Genomic DNA, 27608 nt, shown 5'->3' with positions numbered 1-27608 from the left:
CAGGGATCTCTCCTTCCTCCTCGTGGAAAGAAGAAATATTAAAACTCCAAGGCTGGGTTTTGACCTTTAAGAGCAGGCCTTACTAATCACTCCCGGAACTATCCATGAGCCTTGCAGGACTGGGCCAAGGGGACTCTCAGCCACGTGGGATCTTCGGATTTGGAGAGGCCGGGTATCTGTTTGCGTGTTGCGTGACCGCTGTGGAGCTCGCTAGCCGGAATCTTTACTATGGCACAGCTTCAGGCTCGCTTCTTCACCAGCAATACGAAGTAAGTGGGAACGGAAAGTCGCATCGAAGGAGAATCGGAGCTGTAACTTTTCAAGGGTCTCCTTGCAAAGTGGGACCATCACCAATTTAGTTTTGGCTCCCTCCCTCACCTTTTTGCCCGAAGCCGAAACAACGCTTTTGCTTTCCTTCGACTTAAAATTCGAATCAAAGCTGAGACGGAGGCAGAGGGGCATGCCCACCCAAGCAATTTTGGAAAGCGATCTCCAAGATCCTGTGCTGAGGACGGGCCGCTCTTCGTAGCCGGAGCGCACCTGAGCTTTGCAAACGTATTGTTTTCTAACCAAGCTTTTAGTAGTAACTATGGCAGTTGGATAACTTAGGCAGTTTGTTTTGGAATGGCCATGTAGCGCTTTTTGGGGGGAAGCCCAAATGTAAATTGAGTGATTAAATACCCATCATTCACGATTTGAGGGAGCAACATTATATACAATAAACTGTATTGGTTGTCGCTTCTTGGAATGGCAGTCAGCTTATTTGTTAACCACTGATTGCAATAGAAATGTAATTGAAACAAAAACGGGATTTTGAGGTGATATTTGTTCCAGTTAGCACTCACTTGATAGTACATAACCAAGTATATCAGTCTGTGCAGAGGAGTTCCAGTGGGCAAGAATTCTTGTTTCCTGATCAAACCAAGGAAAGAAGGAAATAGACAAGAGCCGGGAGGTGTGCCTACTTACACAATTCCATAATAAATGGAACCACACCTGCCTTCTACCTTGTGGGAAACCTGTTGTAAGTAGATGATGGTGCCTATTTTGTATAAATACTCATGGAAAAATTGTATAATAGAAATGAAAAGAAATGGTAAACATTATTAACTAATTTATAGATTCTCCAGGTGAGTTATGTGAGTGTAACTACCGGTATGTACTCTAATAAACCCAATGAAATACAGTAAAACTTGTATAGGCAGTTTTGTGCCCTTCCAAACAGTTGTGTTTTCTGTTCCCACCAAATTCAGCTTGAATGGCTAATGACGAGGAATTGTAGAAGCTTTAGTCCAAAACTAACTTGCTTGGAGAACATGATAGAACTGTATATTTTTGCATGCATGAAAGCTTTCTTCCACTTGGATGCTCATTTCTATTGTACTTGCTTTCTCCGAATTGGTTGTGGCATTGTGGTGCTATTGGGGTGCCCTGTGAGGTAGACTAACTTTATAGAGATTGGGATTTATATCAGGAAGTCATAATTTTAATAGCAACACTAGGGTTTGAAAAGTCATATGAAGCCTGTATCCTTATCAGCATTACAGTTGTGTTTATCATATTGGTTCTCTTAGAATCATATTACTGCAAAGTGTCAATTTTAGACCACTGAATCCAACCACCAACTTAGTGTAAGAAGTTAACTTAAAATATCTAGACAGACAGTTTTCAAAGACTCTGCTTGAACACATCCAATAAATGTGAATTTTTCCTAACATTGCGTTTGTCTTTTTTTTTCAGCCACATCAAACTGTTGATTTGTATTTGATTTGCAATCTATGCTATTTCAATAATTGATTTCATCATAAGCACCTTTACCAAGCCAAATATTCATCCTTAAATTTGATTTTTCTGTTAAATATCTTTATATTATTTCATTTCTCTCACCTGAGATAGTTTTGAATTTTATTTCTTTTGTAGGATAATTAGCAAATTTTTGTGTTGTCTACAAAATTGATTAACATTGCCAACATTTATTCTCAGCCAGCAATAAATAAATAATCCCAAACTGATTGTTGTGGCACCTACTTCCAATTTGGTGAAGAATAGTTGATGAGCATTTATAGAGTACAACTTTCCTGAAATTGAGATACAATACAGAATTTCCATACCGATCAAAGTGAGTGATAAGAACTAATCTTGTTTAGATTATTCTTAATGCTGACTTCTGGAAAGTCCCATACTTATTATGTTGTTTCTAAGATCAATATCTTTATGATCTTCTTTGGAATCTTCCTAGGTATCAATTCCAGACTGATTGATTTATAGTTCCCTAAATATTTGTTGCTAAATTTAGAGATGTTTACTTTTCCCAGGCATCTGGCATTTCATTAGTATGTTAGAATTTCTCAGTGATAGCACCTAAGGATTTAGCTATGAGATAGTTCTTTCATTACTCTAATATATGTTAGCATTCTGGAAATACAAACTAATTCAAAGGCAAGAGGAATACAATGACCATGTTTCTGTCAATCTCAAACTTGCTTTTGGTTCTTATTTTATCACCTAGCTTTGTTTCTATGATTGACTGCCAGTTTCTGCTATAGAACCGGGTTTTTTTTAATCGAATAAATCTTTCTTTACATGCCTTACTGGGTGGTATGTAAGGCTTCAGGGGATCAATGTTCAGGTGTTGATCAGAGTTTTTTTCAGGATGTTTCACTTACACCCCAGAGAAGCCTTCTCAGTGCAACCATTCAGAAGTGGGGATTGTCTGGTAGGATTTCTACTAGCCTTCAGCCAGCTATATAGCAAACTTACTCATTCTTCTTATCAACTAAAGTGTGGCCATTAACTGCTTTGGTGCTTTGACTTTTTCATAAAGGATACCTACAAGCTTTCATTGGCTATAAATATATGATTTATTCAGGCAGGAAGATAAATATGCTACAAGAATTGCAAATCGCAAACACAAATTACAATTTGCAAATTGCATTTATTAATCTTTGCTTTGGCTGTTTAGGGCACCACCAGTACAAGGGCTTTCATTTTTTCCATGTTTTCTCCTCTGATCGTTTCACTTACCACACAATGGTACATATTTTCTTGGAAAACTGCTGAGTCTGCTCTTCTTGGAACCAGGCTGTATTAAATTCCTCTTAAGAGTTGCTGGTTACTCTGTAGGAAGTGGTTGTCAGTCACCCACACTCAGTGACGTGCAGTGAGGTTTATGGCTGGTGAGGCACTGACACAATGGTGGGTTTCAAATTTTTTTAGACTTGTGGACTTCAACTCCCAGAATTCCACAGCCAGGCATTCTCAGTTCCGATTTAAAGCGACAGCATTTGTTTTTCTCCTTTGCGAAAGAAGTTTCCTTCTTTCTTTTTCTTTTTCTTCTCCCCTCCCCTCCTTCCTCCCTCCCTCCCTCCCCCCTCTCTCAAACACACACACACACACACACACACACGTTGGATTGGACTATCTCTCATACCCCCTGTCACGATGTTAAAAAGTTTGCTAGGCCTGAACTGCCTAAACTGACATTCAAGAGTTAAACTAAGAAAGCTTTATTGCGCAGGTCATAAAACAAAATGTTATCTGAAAGTGATTTATTGCGCACGCGTTACACATTCCAAATTCCTCTCTTCTTTGTTCGGCAGCCAACTTTTGGCTGACGAAGCTTTTCATTATCAAAATGTAACCAATTAGTTATTTCTGTTTTCATTTACTTTTATTATTTTATTATTAAAGTTTGTTTATTAATTAGAATACTTTTAAAGACTTATTTTTTTCTCAATATCTCAAAAGATATGCGGAAGGGAATCAGCCACGGTCCATCGATCTCCAACAGGGTGTTTTTTCCCCTGACAACTTGGTAGCAGAGGATGGTTTTTGATGATACCAGCTGAGATGGTTACAATTTATGGCTGTATTTTCCCTTCATGCTATCTAAAGATAACCGACTAAGGCTAATTAGCCATGTCGAAGAAGAGAAAGAAAAAGAAAGATGGGGCGAACACAGATGAATCAGCTTCCTCTGACAAAGAGGCTCCCTCGGACACAGAGAAGCAAGATCAAAACGTATTCCAGGAGCAACAAGGTGCCGAGCCAGAAATGGGGGAAGGAGTTACAGAAGGCAAGATCTACGGACTGAGGTCAGTAAATGTCCCTCATTATCAAGATACAATTAATGAACGGCAAAAGTCTAAACGGCAACTGCCGGCAGAGGAAAAATCCTCCCACGCAGAAAGCAGATTTTATGAAATTCCCCCAGATGGTGAGCAAGAAATGCAAAGCTATCTTGATCAAATAGAACTGTTTGAAAAATATGCTAGGGAGGCGAGAGTGTGTTTTGAAGAGATAAGGCGAAGTAGAAGAAGCTCCCCCACTCCCAAAATGTCTGAGGACGCCATCTTGTCTTCTTCAAAACAACAGCCTAAGACACACCCCACAGAGTTCATTGGTCAATTAGAACAAAGAGACATGTACACGTCACCGAGGTCACGTGGTCCCTTTGAGTCAACTGAACTCCCGCATCCGGCCATGTATAGAGGGCTGCAGTCAAGAAGTGAAGCTGCACTGCCATCTGCTGGCGGAGAAAAATCATTACAGCAAAAGGTGATGAGTTTTAAAGAATTAGCTATGAGTCCTTTAGAAGCCAAAACTTTGTCTCCAAAGGTTAAGTCTTCAACACCCCCTGGCGGTGTGGAATTCTCCCTAGATGGAAAAAGGCAAAGCCAAAGGCAAATTCGAGGAAGCCAATTTGATGTTGCCACGCAAAGGCCAATGATGCAACCCCAGCATCCCCTGGTTCAACAACCAGCTTTGCAACCAGAGCAACAAATCATTCCTCAGCAGGTATTCACAGTCACCCCCTTGACTGGTGAGTCCAAATTAAAGGAGTCAGGAGAGAATTATAAAGCCTGGGTCAGTGAAATTGCGCTCTTGCTTCGAAGAGAAGGCACATATTCCATGGTTTTTGATCCTCCCCGTCAACCCTGGACACCTGCAATAAGAAACCTCGAAAACAGAGCAATCACGACTTTACTCATGTCAATGGAAATTGAGATCCAAGGTATCTTTCCACCTGATGCAACTGCCCAAGAAATTTGGGCTATTTTGGAAGATTGCTACAGGCCCGTTTCAATTGAATCCTCATGTTTGCTCATGTCTGAGTTCCATGGTTCGAAGTTGAAACCTGGTGAACGAATTGGTGGACATTTGACCAAACTGAAAAGAATGAGAAGTGAATTGAGACAAAATGGCCATGTAATCGATGATATCCAAATGATTAGCATCATCATTAACTCATTGAATTATGAATGGAAAGATGCTGTTGCAAAGATTAACTACGTGCCTATTGCTCAACGCACAGTTAACCACGTTTGCAGACTTTTAGTGGAAGACGAAGCTATCAGGTTAGCTACCCCACATTTGCAACGGCCTCCAGCACCAAAGGCTCCAGCCAGACGTCCCTTCCGAGGAAGAGGCTACGCTCCAAGGATGCCAAAATGCTACACCTGCAACCGTGTGGGACATGACACCCGGGATTGTCCCCAACGAGTTCCAGCTCCCGCCACGTACCAGCCCAGAGGAACAGATTCCAGAGGCAGAGGTAGAGGCGGAAGACAAGGTCGTCGTGGTCCAAGGCGTGATCCACAAGCTCCGCTTGCAACACTGGCCATAACCAACGTTCCACAACCTGATCCAAAGTTCGACAGACGTCTTTTGTGGACTTTAGATAGTGGAGCAGCTGTGCACGTTACCCACAGAAGGGAACTTTTCACAGAGATGGGCGAACCAGAGCCCGAGTATCGAGAACTGTATTCCTTCACCAACCACACTTGCAAGGTTATGGGAAAAGGAACTGTTTACATTGAAGAACTCGATACACACATCCCTGATGTTTATTACATACCTTCAGCAACCAGTAATTTGCTTAGTCAAAGTCACTTGTCTAGAGAGTTAAAGTTCCAGGTTCACCACCTCGAAAAAGCAAGTTACTTAGTTAAAGATGGTGATATTGTTGCTGAAACCATGCTGATTGGTGGTGTTTATTACTTAAAGCCAAAGCCTAAAGGGCAAGCACAGGCAAGTATGCAAACTCCAAAAAGGCACAACGCAGACCCAGAGAGAGTTGTCCCAGAGAGAGAAAGCGTTACTGTGCCAAAGGCTCCTAAAGCCAACAAACAAAGAAAACAGAAACAGATTGCTCAGAGTAAGCCTGAGGGTCCTCATGAAACTGTTAATGTTGAGAATTCACTAACTGGTAAACCTTTGCATTCCAGGTGTATTCACAAGTGGCACAGAAGATTGGGGCATGCCAGTTTCCGTGTTCTTAGAAAGATGCCGGAGTTCGCAAAAGGTTTGGATCTAAAGGGGTGTAAGGTGTTTTTGGATTGTGCGGTTTGCAAAAAGGCTAAATCCAAGGCGGCTGCAATTCCCAAACACGCTACACGCCGGTCAACACGCATTTTTGATTTGGTACACACTGACATAGTGGGTCCTTTCCCACCAACACTTGGTGGCAGAAAGTATTTTTTAACAATTGTAGATAATCATTCTAGATATGGATTTGTATATCCTATGAGAGAGAAATCTGAGACCTTTCAGATCTTTAAAGACTTTGCAGCGTTTGTTTCTACACAATACCAAGTTCGCATCGCCAGAATCCAGAGTGACCGTGGTGCAGAATTCATGTCTCAGCGTTTCCAGGACTGGATGCGTAAGAATGGAATTCTTCATCAGACATCTGCTCCATATACACCGGCTCATAACGGAGTCGTAGAAAGAAGACAAGGGGTTCTACAAACCATGATGCGTTGTCTTCTAGAAGATGCCAATCTCAGTAACGCATACTGGGGTGAAGCAATCAAGTATGCAAATTACATTGTCAACCGTACTTGGAGCAGTGTAATCAATCAAACTCCTTTCTACATGCTGTATGGCTACAAGCCTGATCTCAAGAACCTCCATATTTTTGGTTCATATGCTATGGTGAACACTCCCTTAAGTCAAAGAAGAAAGGGAGGTACAGTAGCAAAGAGACTGAGATTTATGGGTATTGATGATAATTCAAAATGGTACAAATTCATTGATACTAAACATGTGATTGTCATTTCACAATCTGCTAATTTTGAGGAAGACATTGACTGGTCCAGGATTCATTCCAATGATCCTGAAGTTTATTTTCCTAGAGATGGTGTTCCAGATGCCACGCAGCCTGATGATAATTCGCAGGCAGATGTTCCTTCTACCAGTTCTTCACAACCTGATGTTCCGTCTTCGCAACCCGCGGATGCTGATGCTAGCGATGAACATGAGGACGAGGATGATGATGAAGAAGAAGAAGAAGACTGGTCTGTTGCTCCTAGACGCTCCAAGAGGGCCACAAAAGGAATCCCTCCACAACGTTATTCATGGCAACTGACAAAAACACCAGTACCTTTGATTTGCAACGTTACTCTTCCTCCAGAGACATTCACACAAATCAAACAGCTTCCTGATTCAGAACAAGACAAGTGGTATGATGCAATGCAGGATGAAATGGACAGTTTGAAGAAACTTAATGTATTCACACCTGCAAAACCTCCAGCAAATAAGAAAGTCATTGGCACCCGATGGGTCTACAGAATCAAGAAGAAACCGAATGGTGAGTCTTTATACAAAGCCAGACTGGTAGCTCAGGGTTTCGCTCAACGTTATCCTGAGGACTACACAAACACTTACTCACCAACAGTCAGAACTGAAAGTGTAAAAATTGCTTTAACCACTGCAACTATTCTTGGTTTAGAAGTTTTTCAATTTGATGTGGACACAGCTTATCTACATGCAGACCTAGATGAAGAGATCTACGTGAGAAGCCCTCCAGGATTCCGAAAGCAAGAAGGGGATACCTGGTTCCTGAACAAAAGTCTTTATGGTCTGAAACAGTCAGGTTTAATGTGGTATTTATGTCTTATTGACAAACTAAATTCAATGGGCTTTATTAAGTCCGAAACTGATGAATGCGTGTTCACAAAAAGATCTAACAATGCATATGAGATAATTCTTGTTTATGTTGATGATATTGTTTATATTGGTCCAAATAAGAAAATGAGTGAGATTTTTGCTAAAAGTTTGCAGAGATACTTCACACTAAAATCTTTAGGACACATTAGCACTTATTTAGGTGTTCAAATTGAAAAGACACAGAAGGGGTTTAGTCTTTCACAAGAAGAGAAAATTGACCACATTCTACATCATTGCAACATGAAAGATGCTAGCACAACAAAGACACCCATGCAAACAGATTTTCACAACTTAACACATGAACCAAGTCCTGAGTTCGAGGATCAAACACTCTATCGTTCAGTCATTGGTTCACTATTATACATTAGTAGTTGGACCAGACCTGACATCGCACTTAGTGTTAATCTTTTATCACGACACGTAGGTAAGGCAACACAATTTCATTGGTCATGCATTAAGAAGTTGTTGAAATACCTGAAACACACTAAGCACATGAAGTTATTGCTAGAACCAACACACACTGATCAACCAAAGTTGATTTGTTTTGTTGATTCCGACTGGGCGAGCGACAAGAAGTCACGCAAAAGCACTTCTGGTTACATGATGTTCCTAAATGGTTGTCCTGTTTACTGGCAAGTGAGAAAACAGAGTTTTGTTTCATGTTCATCTACTGAAGCTGAATATGCTTGTGTTTCAGATGCTTGTAATTCTCTAACGTGGTTTGATGCTTTGATCACAGATATCTGGACACGTCCGATTCGACCAATCACTGTGATGGAAGATAATGTATCTGTTGTTTATATTTCTGAGTCACATTTTACAGGTTCTAGGTCCAGACACATTGACATTCGTTATCAAAACACAAAGCAATTAGTTAAGCAAGGTTTTGTTAAATTGCAATATGTTTCTACACATGATCAGATTGCAGACATGCTTAACAAACCACTCGCCGCAAATCAACACGAGTATCTGCGAAAGAAGATGTGCCTTAATTGATGATTTGATGACGTCAGCCCAGACTAGCAAAAGAAGGGGTGTCACGATGTTAAAAAGTTTGCTAGGCCTGAACTGCCTAAACTGACATTCAAGAGTTAAACTAAGAAAGCTTTATTGCGCAGGTCATAAAACAAAATGTTATCTGAAAGTGATTTATTGCGCACGCGTTACACATTCCAAATTCCTCTCTTCTTTGTTCGGCAGCCAACTTTTGGCTGACGAAGCTTTTCATTATCAAAATGTAACCAATTAGTTATTTCTGTTTTCATTTACTTTTATTATTTTATTATTAAAGTTTGTTTATTAATTAGAATACTTTTAAAGACTTATTTTTTTCTCAATATCTCAAAAGATATGCGGAAGGGAATCAGCCACGGTCCATCGATCTCCAACAGGGTGTTTTTTCCCCTGACACCCCCTTCCCTCTCTCTTACTCACTCTCTCTCAAACACACACACACACACACACACACAAAGTTGGATTGGAGGGAAGAGCACAAGCGAGGAGATCACAGGAGGAGGCAGGAAGCCAGTCAAAGAGTCATACTGGAGCACACACACTTTTCCCAGCCCCAGAAGGATCCAGCCCAGCTTCACTGATTACAGGTTTGAAAAGGCAACGTGGCTCTGCCTGCAATCAAACTACACTTGGGGAGGGAGAGCAGCACAAGCGAGCCAGTCCTTCCCTCCAGCCTTTGCCCAAAGCCCTGCACCAGGAGGTTTGAAGTTTGAATTCCTCCCCTCCCTCCGACCCATACGTACCTTTTCCAGCTGTTTCAGAGAAGATTTCAACTCTGCTCTTGCCTCAGGTCCTCTGAAGAAGCCCCACCCAAACGAGCGCCCTCTACTATGAGGCAGGAGAACTGCATGCCTCACCTACGTCAGGAATTTTTAGGCTTTTAACCCTTGCTTAACTCTGCTCGAGTGATCATAAAATGCCTAAAGTCAGACTAGATGAGGCATGTAGTTCTCCTGCCTCATAGTAGAGGGCGCTTTTTTAGAGGCTCTTTTAAACAGTTAAGCAGAGTCATCCACAGTGAGGCAGCAACTAGCTCAGCCTGACCTCAGCTCTCGCCTTTTTCCTTTTACATTTTTCTTTTCATGATGACAGTGGTGAGGCTGTGCCTCCCCTGCCTCACCTGACTGCACGTCACTGCCCACACTGGCAATGAACATATTTCAGTAGCTCTTGTAAACAGAAGCTATTTAGGAGAGCATTGTTTTCATTGCTCACAGCTAAACCCACCATCATGCAGAACTTCAAGTCTTTGAAGTTACTTTCTTCCTCCTGTGGAATTCTTATAAAAATATCTGTTAGTCCTGTTTGTTTCCTCTCTGAATAGAGTCTTAAAAACCCAAATGATTAACTATATTTTCCCCTGAGGTCTGAGATGCCATATTTTGTTAAAATATGTGTTTCTTTTCTCTCTTTAGATACACAGTAGATGATGTTCCCTTTTCTATCCAAGCTACCTCTGAAGTTGCTGACCTCAGTAACATTATCAACAAATTGTTGGAAGCCAAAAATGGTATGTTTATATTTAAAATGTGGTGCCATCAATATTGATTCTAACCCTCTGGGGTATTGTAAAATCAGATATCAAAAACCTAGAAATAATCACATTTATTTTGGATTTATAATTATGCTGACTTAACTTATTTTGATAACTGATTGTTTACTATAGAGTTTTCTGATTCAATATTATTTAATCAAACAAATTAGAAAGGCTTATAATGTAATCCTAGCACTAGATTATAATGGATTGTTTAACAGTTGGTCTTTCATGCTTTCTTTCACCAGTCCAGGATATGGATATGGAGTCTCCCATAGTATGGAAAAATGGATTAGACTAAGGGATAGTGATGTCAGGCTGGGTATTCCATTCAAAATATAGTAGTATTTGCCTATGGTTGAATATTCATTTGCTTGAAATGAGAGCAAACTTTAAAAAAATTCTTTCTCTCCCTGGATGCTTCTTTACACAGACAAATTTTTATCTCTGCAGTTTTGGAATGAGGCCAGATTTTCTGCAATAACAACTCAGTTTTGTTCTCATTATTGTTTTTACAAATCAATCCAGAGCAAGTAATATATTTTGTAAAGGAGTCTAGCAATACATGTGATTGGAAAAAAACCAAGAATCTGCATTCCATTTTATGTGTATTGGTAATATTACTAGTGGTCTGGAGAGCAAACTTATTAAAGAAAAGATGGCTATTCAAGAACAACAAAAGACAGACTATATTTTAGAGAGTATCCATTTTCCAAATCTGCTCTTAATGTAAATTGCAACTTATGTAACTTGATACTTTTGATTTGTTTCTAGACGACCACAAATATGTGGAATTTGACTTCCTTGTCAAAGGACAGTTCTTGCGTATGTCTCTGGTCAAACACATGGAAGTGGAAAATATTTCAACAGTAAGCCATTTTAATGTTTTTTGAAGACAGAGGTGAATGTTATGAATTATAAACATTTCTCAGAAATGTATTTTTAAAAGTGCTGTGTAATTTTCTTCCTAGAAACTATGTGGAAGACTTTAATGGGTATGCTGCCTACTTATATATTTTTAATCTCTGCTTCATGCATTGTAGAGTTTTGAGATACATAGTGTCAACCAATATTCACTTACATTAATAACTACATTGGTAGCCACTTCTAGTAATGCCTTTTGTAATGATGACTTAAACTATCAGACTTGCAAGCATACAGTTATAGGACTAATACACTACAGGTGGTCCTCAATTATTGACATCTCATTCAGTGACTGCTTGAGGTTGTGATGGCATTGAATTACTGGCACTTTCAATCGGCACCCAAAGTTACAGTTGTCCACAGTATCCCCGCAGTCATGTGGTTGTGTTGTCGCTGCTTGGCAATCAGTCCAGATATCAGAGTATTCCATGGTCATGTGATTGTGACTTGCAATCTTTCCTGCTGGTTTTCCACAAGCAAAGTCAATGTGGAAGCCAACAGGAAGACTAAAATGAGTTTTTGCTTAACAATAGTAACTGGGTACTGTTCCAGTGCCTATTACCATTTTTTAAGCAAAGACTGTGTATTTTATTTTGAAAGTGTAAGATTCAGTCTCATGTGAATAGATTGAACATGCCTAGCAACAGAATTCCTACCTGTCCATACTCAGCACCACCCAGACCTATACAAAAGTGTCCCCAAACTATCTGGAGCATATTTGGAAGGAAGAAAAAAAATCAGATCTGTTTCCTTATACCTGTTATGCTGATGGAAGACAAAACTGGATACAAACAGCATTTGTCCAACTTTTCCCAAACTCAAAAACAGTGTAACAAAAAGTAAATGACTGTAAGAAGTAACTTTTTTAAGGTTATACATTTAACTGTATTTTTGACCAGTAGAAACTTTATACTACTTTTCTGATTCTAACTCAGTGATTTGCACCATGGAATTGACAGGTTCTAGAATTCAAATGCAATGGATGAGCGAATGGGCAGTGGCATGTTGATTTGGAAATATGGTCCCTTGATTCCATTGAACCGCAACAAGGGACCGTAAATAACAAGGCTGGGGAACTTGTCATTTTCTAGATGATGATGATAAAACCTCCCAGCATTTCTAAGCATTGGCCATGTTGATTAGGATTGATGGGATCTATTTAATACAGCAACATGCTTTCCATTCCTAGGAAGTGGGACTATAGGCTTAATTCTTATCTCCTAGATTTTGTTTTATAGTACAATAGTTGATTTTTCTTTCTTTCTTCCGTATACAGGAAGATGTAGTAGAAATTGAATATGTAGAGAAGTATACAGCACCCCAGCCTGAAGAATGCATGCTACATGATGACTGGATCAGTTCCATTGAAGCTACAGAAGAATGGCAAGAGATTTTTAAATTTGCTTTTGGCTTTTTTTGATTTATGATTATCCATCTTTCCTTGCCCCTTTCTCTCTTCTGTGTATCAATAGTTTAGGAATGAAATGCTCTTATCAGCTATATTAGTATTGTCATTGTCCTTTGCCAAACATTTTAGATCTGTTTTAAGACTAATTTCTCTGAGGGACTGTTGCTTCTTTCAGAAATTCTTATAATCCTTCTTCCTTCCCTACATCAGGGTTTTAGGTAAGTGATGCATTCAATGAAGGTATATCCTACGCTAGTATAGCCAGGCAAAATAAGAAAATTTCTATTATTTAGAAATTTCATTGCTATTTAGAAATAGCATCAAAATTGAGCAGTGCTGTAGCCTAGAGGTAGAGCTCTCGCTGCAGAATCAGGAGGCTATGAGTTTGATCCTGGATAGCAACAGATATTTCTCTCTCTGGACGCAGTGAATAATTGTCTGCTGCAAACTCTGTATGACTGCACTGTTGCTTTAAATTGTGTGGGTACATTAGCCATGAATGTTATGTTAGTGGCTCTTTTTCTCACAGACTGATTGGCAAAATAAAAGATGATTACTTTTTTTTGCCATGATTTTCTGTTTTCTTTTTCCTTTGTAAATTAATAGGAGAATGAATGGGTATGGGGTGGAGTTGGCAGTAAATTTTCAGATTTGTAATAGCCAAGTTCTGGCCTGACTTAAATTGCTCGTGGTAACAAATCACAAATATGGAATTTCTAAACAGTGCAAAAGGTGTTCCAATATCTCGGGGGTTGCCACAAAGAAGAGGGAGTCAAACTATTCTCCAAGGCACCTGAGGGTAGAACAAGAAGCAATGGGTGGAAACTAATCAAGGAGAGAAGCAACTTAGAACTGAGGAGAAACTTCCTGACAGTTAGAACAATTAATCAGTGGAACAGCTTGCCTCCAGAAGTTGTGAATGCCCCAACACTGGAAGTCTTTAAGAAGATGTTGGATAGCCATTTGTCTGAAATGGTATAGGGTTTCCTGCCTAGGTGGGGGGTTGGACTAGAAGACCTCCAAGGTCCCTTCCAACTCTACTATTGTATTGAATTGTATTGTGTTTGAACCTCATAAACACCTTGACATGGCATTCATATAGTAAACTGTAATGGTTGCTATATGGCTATACGGACAATAAGAATTATTGGGGAATAGCTATATTTTTCTAGAAAAAAATGAGGGAATGCTGGTTGCTTTGAACTAGGCACAGTGTTTATAACTCATTACCCGTCACATCTTGGCATCACATTTACAAAAATATGGCTTTGCATAGACTCTGAAAGTTATGCTCAGTAGGTATAATTGAAATTTCTAGAGGCAAAACTGCTGTGCACACCTTCAGAAATGTTCTTTACTTCTGACTTCCATAGGATCTTGACTGGTTCCTATGATCAGACTTCCCGGATTTGGTCAGTAGAAGGCAAACCTATCATGACACTTGCCGGGCATGTAGATGTGGTAAAAGATGTAGCTTGGGTTAAAAAAGGTAAGTAAAATACACTCTGTTGGGCAAAATAGATTTCCTCCAAAATCTTGTTATAGACTTTTATTATAGTCAGCTCAGGGTTTGTTTGTTTTTTGTTGTTGTTGCTGCTGTTTTGATTATCACTAGGTAATGGCTATTTGTTGTTAAATCTTCAGTTTAAAATTCTTTCCTTCGCATTTGTTAAGGCTTTTTTGGGGGGAAAGATCTGCAGCATCCACATCTTTCACAGATTTGACTGGACAGTGTTACTTCTGTCCTGATGTTATTTACATATCAGGAACAATGGTACAAGAGGCTTCAGACTTCTGCTTACCTGAAGTCATGACGTTTCTCCTGGCCTCTCCTGTTTTGAGAGACAATTGATGAAACTGGAGAAAGGAGGAAGCGTTTATGTTATTTAAGGCTGAGCTACATGCTATTTTAAAATGCATTAAAATGTGGTTTGATTTTTACTCTAGATTTAGTGAAAGGGACCCAGCCTTAGTATAAAAGAGGATGTTTGACTGGCTTTTGGCTTTTATCCTTTAGCTGTGCTTCTGACATAGATGTGGATGTGGCAGTGGAGCTGTATCTCTAATTTACAGTGCTAGAAAGTGTTGTGTTCTTAGTAGTATAGGTTTATGCAACATTGATCCATGTTGGCATTTCAGCAAGATGCAAAGGAATATTAGTAGCTGGATTCCTTAAGTTTACTGAAAAGTAAAATAAAAAACAACCGGATTTTAAAGCAACATCTAGATTTCACCTTTAGAAACATAGGCAATCTCTGTCTTAAGAGGTTGTCCTTCAAAGGGCTAAGAGGAGCTGTATGACCTAACAGGCAGAATCCAATATATTCCTATTATTTTTTCAGACAGATAATACTTATATAGGATTATTGGTTCATACAATAGTAATCAGTACTTATGGATTACCGCTGTTCTTCATATTCCTTAAAATGTATGTATTATATTTCCTTTAGGTGTAGTAGAGTGTCCCATTTAAAATACCCTAAATCTGATTATGGTTTTGATGTAGTTTTGCTTTTTTTATCCTATTACCTGATTCTGGGGTAGAGTAAAATTGGATGATTGGTTTAGGAAATGCTTAGTATACAGTATTTCTATTCTTGCCTGTATTCTCCAGACAGCTTGTCATGCTTGCTGCTCAGTGCCTCTATGGACCAGACTATCTTGCTCTGGGAATGGAATGTGGAAAGGAACAAAGTGAGGGCCCTTCATTGCTGCAGGGGACACGCAGGAAGTGTAGAATCTGTAGCTGTGGATAGTTCAAGGACCAAAGTAAGTTATATGCCTTCCTCTTCTGCTCTCATGTTCTAAAAAGTTGACAGGCGTGTTATACAGTAAGCACTACTGCAGTTCTTTTAAACATTCCAATCAAAACTTCCTAACATGCCCTTGTCAGGCTCTGAAAACTAAGATAGACACATTGTGATTCTTATGAGCAGATTTCTTTATTGCGCCTCACTTACCAACATAAATCTTGCCAAACTACTTGCATCATAAATCATAGACCCCAGACTGCTTGCATCATAAATCATATATCCTGAAAACTATTAGGGAGGATTCATCTGAACCCTCTTTCTCTCACACAAACTATTTAAACTGCATTGTCTCTTGCGCTGGGAGTTGAAGTCCATAAGTCTTAAAGTTGTCAAGATTGGAGACCTCTGATCTAGGTAACATTCCATCACAGGTCTTGTAAGATGATAGCTTGCATTGGGCCCTCTAACTGACTTTTTTTCCAAGTACTCCTAAGGATGTCATTTTTTAAAAAAAAACATCAGCTATAACTGCCAAGGGCTTTAAATGCATTTGCTTTCAAGGTTTTAATGAAATACAGTTGTTAAGAGTTTGCAAAAACTGATGGATTAGGACTAGAGGAATGTAGGTTCAGGTAGGGGAAAGGAGGGATGTATATATGTCAACATGATGCTGGTTTTATGTCCTCCCTTTCTTTCATCCTTGAATGTCTAGGCCAGTGATAGCTAACCTTTTTCCCAGCGCATGGCAAAAGCGGGAGGAGCGCAGGGGAGTTGTGTGCGGGCATGCCCACACCCATAATTCTATGTGTACGACTCCTACGTGCATGTGTGTGCGACCACCACCCCGCGCCCATGTGCGCCGACCCCCATCCTCCCATTTTTGGCTCATGATGGACCTGTTTTTTGCCTTCCCCAGGCTCCAGAGGCTTTCTAGGAGCCTGGAGAGGGCAAAAACAGCCTCCCCCGCCCCCCTGGAGGCCCTCTGGAGACTTCAGGAGGCATCCCTGAAGCCTCCAGAGGGAGAAAAACGGCCCAACGTGCAAACCGAAAGTCCGTTCCTGAACTTCTGGTTTGCGCGTTGGGTTGTTTTTTGCCCTCTGGAGAGTTCCATGAAGCCTCCAGAGGGCAAAAAACGGCCAAAAATGAAGGCTGAAGTCAGCTGGCCAGCGTGCTCATGCCTCACGTGCCCTAACAAATGACTCTGCGTGCCACAGGTTTGCCATCACGGGTGTAGGCATTCCTGTCATATCATGTATTAATTGCATTGTTATTTGTTGACACTTCAATCTCTTGATTTGAGGTGGAGTTGGATTAGTGAAATAATGGGGGCAGCTGGGTTTGGGAACATTGTGACAGCAGAGATTTTACATTTTAAAGACCATAAGATCCTGGATGCTTCTATGCATTCAGTGTGGTTGGGATCACTGAGAATATTTTTCTGCCACTGATGGACAATGTCTCTGCTGCTGCAGCAACTCTAGCAGGGCAGGTTGGACAAGTAGGGAGAGCTGATGACGAGGACCTTTCTCTGGATTCAGTGCAAATCTGGCTTAAACACAAGCATATTAATTTAAGTTGGAATCAGATCAAATCAGATATTTACATTTTTATTCAAATGTTCTTTTCATTAGTTTTGCAGTGGCTCCTGGGATAAAATGCTGAAGATATGGTCTGCAGGTAAGGGAAATATTTTAGATAGAAGAATTATTTTTTCTCACATTTTCACCCCTCCAGCATACACATCTTCCTAACCATTGTGAATGTACTTCCATCGTGCAAACATGCTGCCTTTGTTGTCTGCAGATAATTAAAATACTAAATGTAGTATTTTAGTGCAGAATTGTAGATTACTACACATATGATGCTACTTTTGACTCTATAGCTGCAAAGTATGAAACAATCATATATATAAAATGGCACATCTTGTAAAGCATATGATAAGCCAATTTCATGCTGAGAAGCCTGAATAAATGGAATTCAACTTTATTTCCATCCCATTTAATCTCATATATATAATAAAGAAATGAAGACTAGCAAAATGGATTTCATGACTAAATAGATAGAACATTTCTGGACAAAACAAGTTGGTCCTTTTTTAAGAGGCTGGATTTGGATTACCATATTTTTCAGAGTATAAGACGCACCTTTTTTCCCTCTAAAAAGAGGCTGAAAATCTGGGCGTGTCTCATAAACCGAATATAGCATTTTTTCATCCTGAAGCCCTGCCCCTTCACCAAAATGGCTGTGCATAGCCATATGGAGGCTTTCAGAGAGCTCCTGGGGGCTGGGAAGGGCAGAAATGAGCAAAAGGGCTGTTTTTTGCCAGCCCCCAGCAGCACTCTATAAGCCTCCATAAGGCTATTCGGGCAATGTTTTTGATAAAAAAAACAGCCCGTCTCCAGGAAAAATGGGCCGGTTTTTTTGCTTGTTTTTGCCCTCCACCCCCAACCCCCAAGAGTAATCTGCAAGCCTCCCCCCCCCCCCCGGCTATTCATGCCCTTTAAAAAAAAACGGGCCGTTCTGGGGAGATTTGCAGAGTGCAAAAAAATTTTTTTTCCCCTTTTGGAAAGCTGTTTCCTTAGAGTGGTCGGTGAGAATTAGATTGATCAAGTGCTGTGCCAGCAGAAACAAAGTTTTAGGTGCTACAGGTTGTCAGCTATTTCCTTCCCCAGCACATGGATAAATACACCTGGAAACATCTCCCTACCTACCTACCTACCTACCTACTCTCTCTCTCTCTCTCTCTCCCTACCTATCTACTGTATTTCTCTCTCTCTCTCTCCTTCTCCCTCTCCCTCTCTCTCTCTCCCTCTATCTACCTACCTACCTACCTACTCTCTCTCTCTTCCTCCACCTATCTACTGTTTTTCTCTCTCTATCCCTCTACCTACCAACCTACCTACTCTCTCTCTCTCCCTACCTATCTACTATATTTCTTTCTCTCTGTCTCTATTTCTCTCTCTATCCCTCTACCTACCTACCTATCTACACTCTCTCCCTACCTACCTACCTACTGTATTTCTCTCTCTCTCTCTTTCTCTCTCTTTCTCTCTATCCCTTTACCTACCCAACTACTCTCTCCCTCCCTCCCTACTGTATTTCTCTCTCTTTCTCTCCCTCTCTATCCCTCTATCTACCTACCTACTTTTTTTTTACATTTGCCTCTTCAAAACCTGGGTGCGTCTTATACTCCGGTGCATCTTATACTCTGAAAAATACGGTATCCTCCACATTCCATAAAGTTGAGGACAATGCTTAAGAAAATGATAATAGGTAGGTAGGTAGATGGGTAGGTAAGTAGATGGGTAGGTAGGTAGAATTTAGATAGATAGTGTTAAGTCCTCGAGGCTACGACGCCGTTGACTATCATTGACGGCCCCTGATTGGTTGAGAATGAGCAGCCAGCTGGCAGTAGAATGTAGCCATTCTATTGGTTCAGCGTCTGACAGCTCTAGCATAAAAAGGGCTGTCAGCTGTCAAGTGTTGCTGTTTGCCGGGTCGAGGTTTGCCTTACAGTTTGTACTGTTAATAAAGGTTATGTTAGCTTCAACCTGCCTTGCCTCAGTTCCTGTCTGCCTCGTTCTTCCTACAGAATAGATAGATAGATAGATGATAGATAGATAGATAGATAGATAGATAGATAGATAGATAGATGATAGATAGATAGATAGATAGATAGATAGATAGATAGATAGATGATAGATAGATAGATAGATGATAGATAGATAGATAGATAGATGATAGATAGATAGATAGATAGATAGATAGATAGATAGATGATAGATAGATAGATAGATGATAGATAGATAGATAGATAGATAGATAGATAGATAGATAGATGATAGATAGATAGATAGATAGATGATAGATAGATAGATAGATAGATAGATAGATAGATAGATAGATAGATAGATAGATAGATAAGGGTGGACAGAGAAAGACAGAGCACGTGCTTAATTATATCCAAGAAAAGATCCAGATCGTTTCTCTTCTTCCATTTCCTGCAATGAGCTTTGAAAATGTATTGAAACCCAAGAGGTAAAAAATAACTCATAAGTAATTTAGGCTACTTATGTTTATTTGAGATTATGAGTGTGTGGTTATCGCCCTCCCTGTTTTTGTCTTATCTCGTTTTCATTTCAGTGCCTGCCGATGAAGAGGATGAAGCAGAGATGGAGGACGTAGTAAACAGACCAAGGAAAAAGCAAAAAACTGAGCAGCTGGGACTAACGAGAGTAAGAAAGGAATGACTGGAGTCAGACTTGGCCTGACAGTCTTTCATGTGGGCAGTTTTCAGGGTTGATGACTGATAATGATGTCCTCCCCACCGGCCTTGACTTCAAAATGAAATTTGCTGTAGCTGTTTATTATCTTAAGACTTCCCAAAGAGCTTTATATCAAAAGTTCAGTTTTGTTCTGCCAGTACTTCACATGGCATGCTCTATTCACAATTCACTTAAATAACTGAATTCCCAAGGAATGTAACTACGACTAAGACATGCCAAGGGTTCAGCTGCCCATGTACCAATATGTTCTGTTAATGCTGTCTAAAGTAACCTCTCTCTCAAACGTTTAGAAATTTCCATGTTACTTGGCAACATTATGGAAGTTGTTTGCCATTGTCTTCTACTGGGACGTTCCAGTTCACTTCCCCAATCTAGTTTTTAATTGATAAATCAGATTTTTCCACTTTTAAGAAACCCGGTGTTACCCATTTTTAAAAATTTGCCTTTATTCCTCATGTCTAGACTCCTGTTGCAACTCTCTCTGGTCATACAGAATCTGTATCTTCCGTACTTTGGTCAGATACAGATGAAATCTGCACTGCTTCATGGGACCACACCATTAAAATTTGGGATGTTGAAATGGGAAGCTTTAAATCCACTTTGGTAAGTGCCACTTTAACATGACTTCTCTGCATTTAATTTGTTTATTTTCCCCCAAAAGGGGATTTCTATAAAATGCTACTTATCACATTTTTATGGTATCGTAGACAGGAAACAAAGTGTTTAATTCAATAGCCTACTCACCACTGTGTCGACGTATAGCCTCCGGGAGCACTGACAGACACATTCGGTTATGGGATCCTCGGAGCAAAGGTGAGTAGAATATATATTTATGAGATTTTTTTCAGTGCCTTGATTTTTCAAGTTTAAGGTCACTCATTGAGTTGAGTAATTGACTTAGCATTGTACAGAGTTCATATGCTTTGGAATGTGCTTTCTTGTAAGGCTTTATTCCTTGAATAATAATGTTGCATTCTTGATGTGGCAGAAAAGTAATGGCCACGTCTCGCTTTCTTGGCCCCTTCTTGCAAACACAATGATAGAGGACATACTTTACATGCAGAAGATGATGCATCTCCAGATGAAAGAGTCAGGGTTGGGATGATGGGAAACAGCTCTACCTGATTCTTTACAACATTTCGGCTAGTCATACCATGTTAGTGAATCTCCTGATGGCCATTAGGTGTCTTGTTTCCATAGTCATATCAATATCACGACACTTTAGTTTAACAATCTAGTTTACATTTTGAAGGAAGTTCATGAGCGACTGAGCTCTGGAATGATGGTCACAAATAGCATAGGTAAGGCTGTGTTCCCCTATCATTCTGTCTAGCTGTTTCTGTTATCTGACATTTGCTAGGCAGCATCTCTTATCCTCCTCTCCCAAGGTCTTTCCCACATATCATTACAGGTTGAAAAGGAATGACTGTCACCCAGCTGGCTGAGTGCCAACAAGACTAGAACTTAGCTTTTCCCATCCATAGTCCAGCATCACTATACCAAATTGGCTGTCAACTTCTATCTTAGCAAACTAAAATCGGAATCCTACGAAGGAATAGGCTTTTGTATTTTTTTTTCAAAAAGACCATTACAAGCTTCTATGACTAGTATGCATTTATCTTGGCTTCTTTTCGGTAACTATAAATCATGTGCCATATTGTACCTTGTGGCTATTGAATCTGTCTCATTTCAGATGGCTCTTTGGTGTTACTTTCTCTCACCTCACATACTGGCTGGGTGACCTCAGTGAAATGGTCTCCCACTCACGAGCAGCAACTTATCTCTGGTTCTTTAGATAACATTGTCAAACTCTGGGATACAAGAAGGTAAGCTGAAATCTGAAGTGCTCATTTGTTGCATTTTATATATGATTTCAGATTACTGTATGACATACAAAATGAAGAGCCGCTGTTTTAAGCTTTTGAAAGTTGTTATTTTAAAATGCACTCATTGGTTGATGAATCATACTTCATAGATACTCTTGGTGGGCCATTAGATCTGAACATGCAAGTGAATTTTGCAAATTGTGCCTCCAAATTCTCTACCAGAAAGCATTTGCAGTACATGATGTTGTCAGCCACACAGAGTCTGGTGACTGTGAGATGGGCAGCATGTAAATTAAATACATAAAGTGATATAATCACTTTAACTTGTGAATACTGTAGAATCCAACACATTTTTTAATTTGAATTTAGTACTAAAGTACTTGCAAGGCTATCATACAATGCCTGATCTTGAAAAGGCTACATGGTACATTGGGAAATTGGGGGGGAAAACAGAAAATAAAATGGCGTATCTTTATGAACATTATCAGGAGTCAAGATCAAATTAAGTAAGATTTGTGTTTCATCTCAGATGGGTGGACAATATGTTTGTCCTGGTAGATTTACATTTAAAGAAAAAGAAAACAGAAAGGGGAGTTGGAGACAAAATGGATTGAGAGGGAACTTAGTCTCAGCAAAGAAGCATCAGAGTCATACCGCTTAAGTAACAGCACAACACTAAAACTGGCTTTAATAATCTATATCTCATCAGTTGCAAAGCTCCTCTTTATGACTTGGCGGCTCATGAAGACAAAGTTTTCTGTGTGGAGTGGACCGAAGCTGGGGTAAGATTTGGTATTTCAAGAAAGTATAGAATTGGATGAAAACTGAGAACAGAATTAATGTTTAGCTCTGCTAAAATATTCCAGGACTGTTGTCAGTATCTTCTGTTCACCTGAACATGTAAACTTGTGTGTGTATAGAAACAGGTGACAGAACAGGTATGAGACATGCAGGAATCAGATGTGCGCACCGAAAAGCTTTTAATTATGGAAATGGGTACTTCTTACTTCTCAGGAAGAAGGTATTATAGCCACTATCCAAACTCACAAAAGGACACTTAAAATTGATTGAAATTACAGTTAATGTTAAAAGGTACAGAAGTTAGTATTGCATATGTCAACTAACACGAATCTCACAGGAATGCATATATATCTATCAATGCCGTAAAAGGGGGAAATAGCCCAGGCAGTAAAAGGGGCAGTGTCAGTTTTCTTAGGGCTAGGATTCCACTTGTTTTTATAGTCAAGTAACGTGATATCTCAGATGGTTGGATCAGACATTGCAATCTGTTAGGAGTTGGTGGTTGGAGGATTTAAGTCTTCAAGAGACTTAAGGCATTTCTTTTTTTCTGAATGCCTCCAAACTAGGAAGAATAAAGAGAATTTAATTTAATTTTTTGTTTTAGAATGAAAGAACTCCTTAAATTCTCCAGGATTACCTAAAAGAGCTAAGATAACCTAAACCCCAGGAATCTTCTATAAAAATGAGAGGCAGTTACCATAACAGAGAAGGCAAACTTCCTGACTCCCATCATATGACAGTGTTTGATTGTTGGGGCATAAAAACATACTTACTTTATAGCACAGGCGTCAAACTTGCCCTGTTGTGACATTTCACAATGTTTTTTCCCTGTATGGAGCTGGGGTGGGCGTAGCCTGCATGGATGAATCAGGGCCACGGGCCGTCAGTTTGACACCTCTGCTTTATAGGATTGTACAGGATGGGTCAGAAATAGGTAATTCCTCAAACTGCAAGATCCTATGCCAGTGATGGCTAACCTTTTTGTTGAGGTGGGGTGCCCACACCCATGATGCAATGCCCTTCCCCACACACATGCACACACACACACACACACCCCACGCATGCGCGCCAGCCTCACTGAAGCCTCCGGACTTCCGGGAGGCGCATTGCGCCGTTTTTTGTCCTCTGCAGGCTTCAGGAAAGCCGCATGAAGCCTTGGGAGGGAGAAAAACCGCACAACACGTAAACCGGAAGTTCGGGAACGGACCTCTGTGTTGCCTGTTGGGCCATTTTTCTTCCAGAGGCTTCAGGGAGGGCGAAAAATGGCCCAAAATCAAAGCCGAAAATCAGCTTGCCAGCACATGCATGCACACTGGAGCTGACAGGGCAACATCTCACGGGCCCTCAGAAATGGCTCCGCATGTCATCTGTGGCACGCATGCCATAGATTCGCATCACAGTCCTATGCTATGAAACAGGGACGCAGTGGCTTAGTGGCTAAGACACTGAGCTTGTTGATCAGAAGGTCAGCAGTTCAGTGGTTCGAATCTCTAGCGCCGCATAACAAAGTGAGCTCCCGTTACTTGTCCCAGCTTCTGCCAACCTAGCAGTTCGAAAGCATATAAAAATGCAAGTAGAAAAATAGGGACCACCTTTGGTGGGAAGGTAACAGCGTTCTGTGCGTCTTCAGCATTTAGTCATGCCAGCCACATGACCACGGAGATATTTTTGGACAGCGCTGGCTCTTCGGCTTTCAAACAGAGATGAACACACACACACCCTAGAGTCAGGATCGACTAGCACATATGTGCAAGAGGAACCTTTACCTTTACCTTATGCTATGAAAGCCTTTTTTTAAATGATAATTTTATGAAAGATTGAAATTATGATGGTACCATGAAAGTCTGCACAGGTAGTCCTCGACTTATGTAGTGACCATTTAAAGTTACAATGGCATTGAAAAAAGTGACTTAGAACCATTTTTCCCACTTATGACTGTTGCAGCATCCCTGTGGTCATGTGATCAAAATTCAGATGCTTTGCAACTGACTCATATTTATGATGGTTGCAGTGCCTCAGGGTCATAAGCATTGACAAGCAAAATCAATGGGGAAACCAGATTCATTTAACAACTGTTACAAACTTAACAACTACAAGTGATTCACTTAACAACTGGGCCAAGAAAGGTTGTAAAATGGGACACAAATGTCATAAAGGAGGTGGTATCTGAAAGCCAAGTAAGTAGTCACTAGGGAAGCTTGTGGAGTAGCAATGTTACACGGGTATATCACAGCATCCCCTTCATCATTCACATCCTCCATTTTGGATCAGCTGCAGCTTCCCAGTGGTTTCCTGGGGCAGCCCTGTCTACAGCCCATTGCAGTAGTCATCCCGTGTGGTGATTGGGGTGTGAATGACCAGTGCAAAGGCCTCCCTGGCCACAGCTGTCATTCGTTCTTTGAGCATAAATTGTGAGTGTAGAAAAATTCAGATTGCCCACAAGGCCCAAGTGGGGATATGTAACCCCATCCAGAAAATTTCTGGGATTGGGAGCTCAAATACTGAAGCCACTCAGTCTTGTTAGGGTTGTGCCTGAGTTGGTTCCTCTCCATTCAAAATCTTACACCTACCAGACACTTGAACAAGGTTTTGACAGCATTGTTGTCAACCCCAAACCAATGGATGACTCACACACAGCCTCACAAAACTAATACTAAGCAGAAGGGGTAAAAGTGTTAAGACTTGAAGCACCCCACAAGTTAGGGGATTCAGTCTCAACCCCTCCTACCCCAGTTGATTAGAATAGTACTGCCCACAAAGAAAGGGAGAGAAGCACTGCCACACCATGCTGCCCCCCCCCTCCACCCCAATCCTTACAGATGGTCCACCCTGGTCAACTGAAATCCACTGAGGGATCAGTGAGAATGAGGATGGCAGCAACACTCCATCCCAACTCTGGATTATTGTTTTTTCCAGAAGGGCCATATGGAGCTGTAGCCCAGCCACTTCTTAAAAAGGACAATTGAAGACAGGATAGAAATTTTCCACACTGTTGGATCCAGCAACAGCTTTTTCAGCAGGAAGTGCACTGGGCTTCCTTCAAGGCAGTCAGAACCACCCCTTCCCTCCCAGAGGCTGATACTGCTGCATGGATCCAATCACACGCCACCTCACTAGCGGCCTTGACATGCCAGGAGGGACATGGATATAATAAATGAACGGTTCAGCTTGCGGTCCCAAGGGCCCTGTCCTCTTCTTCAATCGCATCCCAGCTCTTAGACATCTAAATATTTAGAAATCATTTTTCTTCAAAACCAAAACAATTGAACCAAGGGGAAGCTATGTTAATAAAAACTGGCTGAAGCAAAAGATAGAAAACTGGAACGAGTTTCAACAGATCCAAATTATTTTATTACCTTCCTTCTCATTCTTACATCCAGGTTTTGTTTCGGGTTTTTTTTGCATTGTGATTCAATTAATTTTGTATAAAGGTCCCTTTGCAAAATTCCCAAGCAGTTTCAGCCCCTTCACCCACTCTTAACAAAATAAGTTAAACCTTTTAGTGTCATGGGTTTATAGGACAATTAGATAACATTATTTTTACTTTATAGGGGAAGCGCTACTTTTCTCCCAACTCTGCATGAATTCTCATCTCTCTGGTATTAGATAGACCAAAGGTTAACTCAGAATGTCCCGATTAAAAGAACATGATGTGATTTGTTTCATTTTTGCTTAAATATAATATGAACGTGGCCATCCTATACTGCAAATTACTGTTACTCATGTATGCATTTATTTATTTGCTTACTAAAACTGCCCTTCTGTGTATGATTTAACATTTAGGAATCAAACCATGATGGTTTACTTAGCAAGTTTTGTTAAACAGTCACTCCTCATGTGAAGTATGATTGTTTAACAACTTGCTAAATAAACCATCATGGCTTGATTCTAGATTGCAGTGCTCTTTCCATGCATGACAGTGTCCTTAGAGATACTTAGAAGCTCCAGCTGATCCAGAATGCAGCGGTGTGGATGGTGGTAGGCATGCTTTGGGATGCACTTGGAACATATCTGCTTTGTCAGATGCACGGGTTATTGGAATGCTTCTGGATCCAATTCAAGGTGCTGGTTATGACCTCTAAAGCCCTACATAGCCTATCTGTGTCCCATGGTATCAGGTTGGCTGGTTCAATATAAAAGAGTTGGCACGCTGATTTTTTTATTATTTAAATAATACCGTTTTCATGGACTTTCTTGCCTGGCATTTTTATCCCCTTTGATTGGAAAAACATTTAGTTCGTAATAGTGTCTTATTATAATTTGATCCTCTCTCCCTCTGATACAGTTGCTGCTGAGTGGTGGAGCAGACAACAAACTCTATTGCTACAGATACCAATCAACCACTTCAGATGTTGGAGCATGAAAGTGAGTGAGAGGGCAGTTAAACCAAGTCTCTTCCCCTGGAATCTACAGCTACCTTGTTTACCACATATGTAGAAAATGGGTTGTTTAATAGCTAGTAAAATCATGGGTTAGATCCCAAAGTCCTTGTGAGTTCAACACTGCCTTTTATTTAAAGAGGGTGTTGTTTGTCCATTCCTTCTTTTTTTCCCATTAGACTCTAGTGATTTTCCAGAACAGTGTGGGAAGTGACCTAGAGGTTAGCAAAGATGAATTGGTAAAATTTATTTTCTTCTCCCTCTAGGGAGGACTTTGCGGAATCTACATCTCATATATGAACAGAAAGTGGCCTGCTATTTGTAGAAAGGATGTTCTGGAGCCAGTCAAATGTGTATTCTTGTGGCATGCAGCAAAATTCATTGCCTTGTCTTTCTTCAAGGTTGAAATTGCTGTCCTTGTATTTAAAGCTTTTTAAAAATGTACATATATGAACTGTACAAAAGTTAACCATTTAAACATGATATTGGATTTCAGTATTGTATTTATGTTAATCTTATTTTCTGCAACTATATTTAAACGTTTCAGTTCCTTATCATTTTCAGATTACCAAACCATTTGAGAAGAAATGTCCTTAAATTGGAAATCTGTTTATTGCAGATGGCTAGTGGTGGATTCTATAAAATGTATGTTTTTAAGAATTTTTAATGAAATAAATACATTTACCTTTGAGAAGTGATGATAAGTGGAAATCTATGGTTATTGGGGGGCGGG

At 40.2% G+C, this 27608-nt stretch overlaps 1 protein-coding gene across 1 annotated transcript; it reads left to right on the top strand.

Moving 5' to 3' along the window:
- Positions 1–27569, top strand: WDR12 (WD repeat domain 12). Its single transcript, XM_081938686.1, has 14 exons — positions 1–269; positions 10380–10474; positions 11273–11367; positions 12699–12805; positions 14204–14319; positions 15445–15599; positions 17215–17260; positions 19727–19818; positions 20332–20472; positions 20577–20682; positions 21563–21695; positions 22405–22477; positions 26782–26861; positions 27142–27569. Exons 1-13 carry the CDS (start codon positions 229–231, stop codon positions 26857–26859), a joined length of 1278 nt encoding a protein of 425 aa, XP_081794812.1. The 5' UTR covers positions 1–228; the 3' UTR covers positions 26860–26861; positions 27142–27569.
- Positions 27570–27608: the final 39 nt, after the last annotated feature.

The sequence above is a fragment of the Natrix helvetica genome (assembly GCF_964273705.1).
Source record: "Natrix helvetica genome assembly, chromosome: 1".
NCBI classification, from domain to species: Eukaryota; Metazoa; Chordata; class Lepidosauria; order Squamata; family Natricidae; genus Natrix; species Natrix helvetica.
Note: the sequence above shows the minus strand (reverse complement) of the source record. Positions and strands in the feature narration are given on the sequence as shown.

Bases quoted from the DNA above. Each gene is read 5' to 3' on its own strand.
- WDR12 (XM_081938686.1), top strand. From the start codon at position 229: ATGGCACAGCTTCAGGCTCGCTTCTTCACCAGCAATACGAA. The intron at 270-10,379 runs GTAAGTGGGAAC...TTCTCTCTTTAG, and splicing joins TTCTTCACCAGCAATACGAA to ATACACAGTAGATGATGTTC. The intron at 22,478-26,781 runs GTAAGATTTGGT...CCTCTGATACAG, and splicing joins TGGAGTGGACCGAAGCTGGG to TTGCTGCTGAGTGGTGGAGC.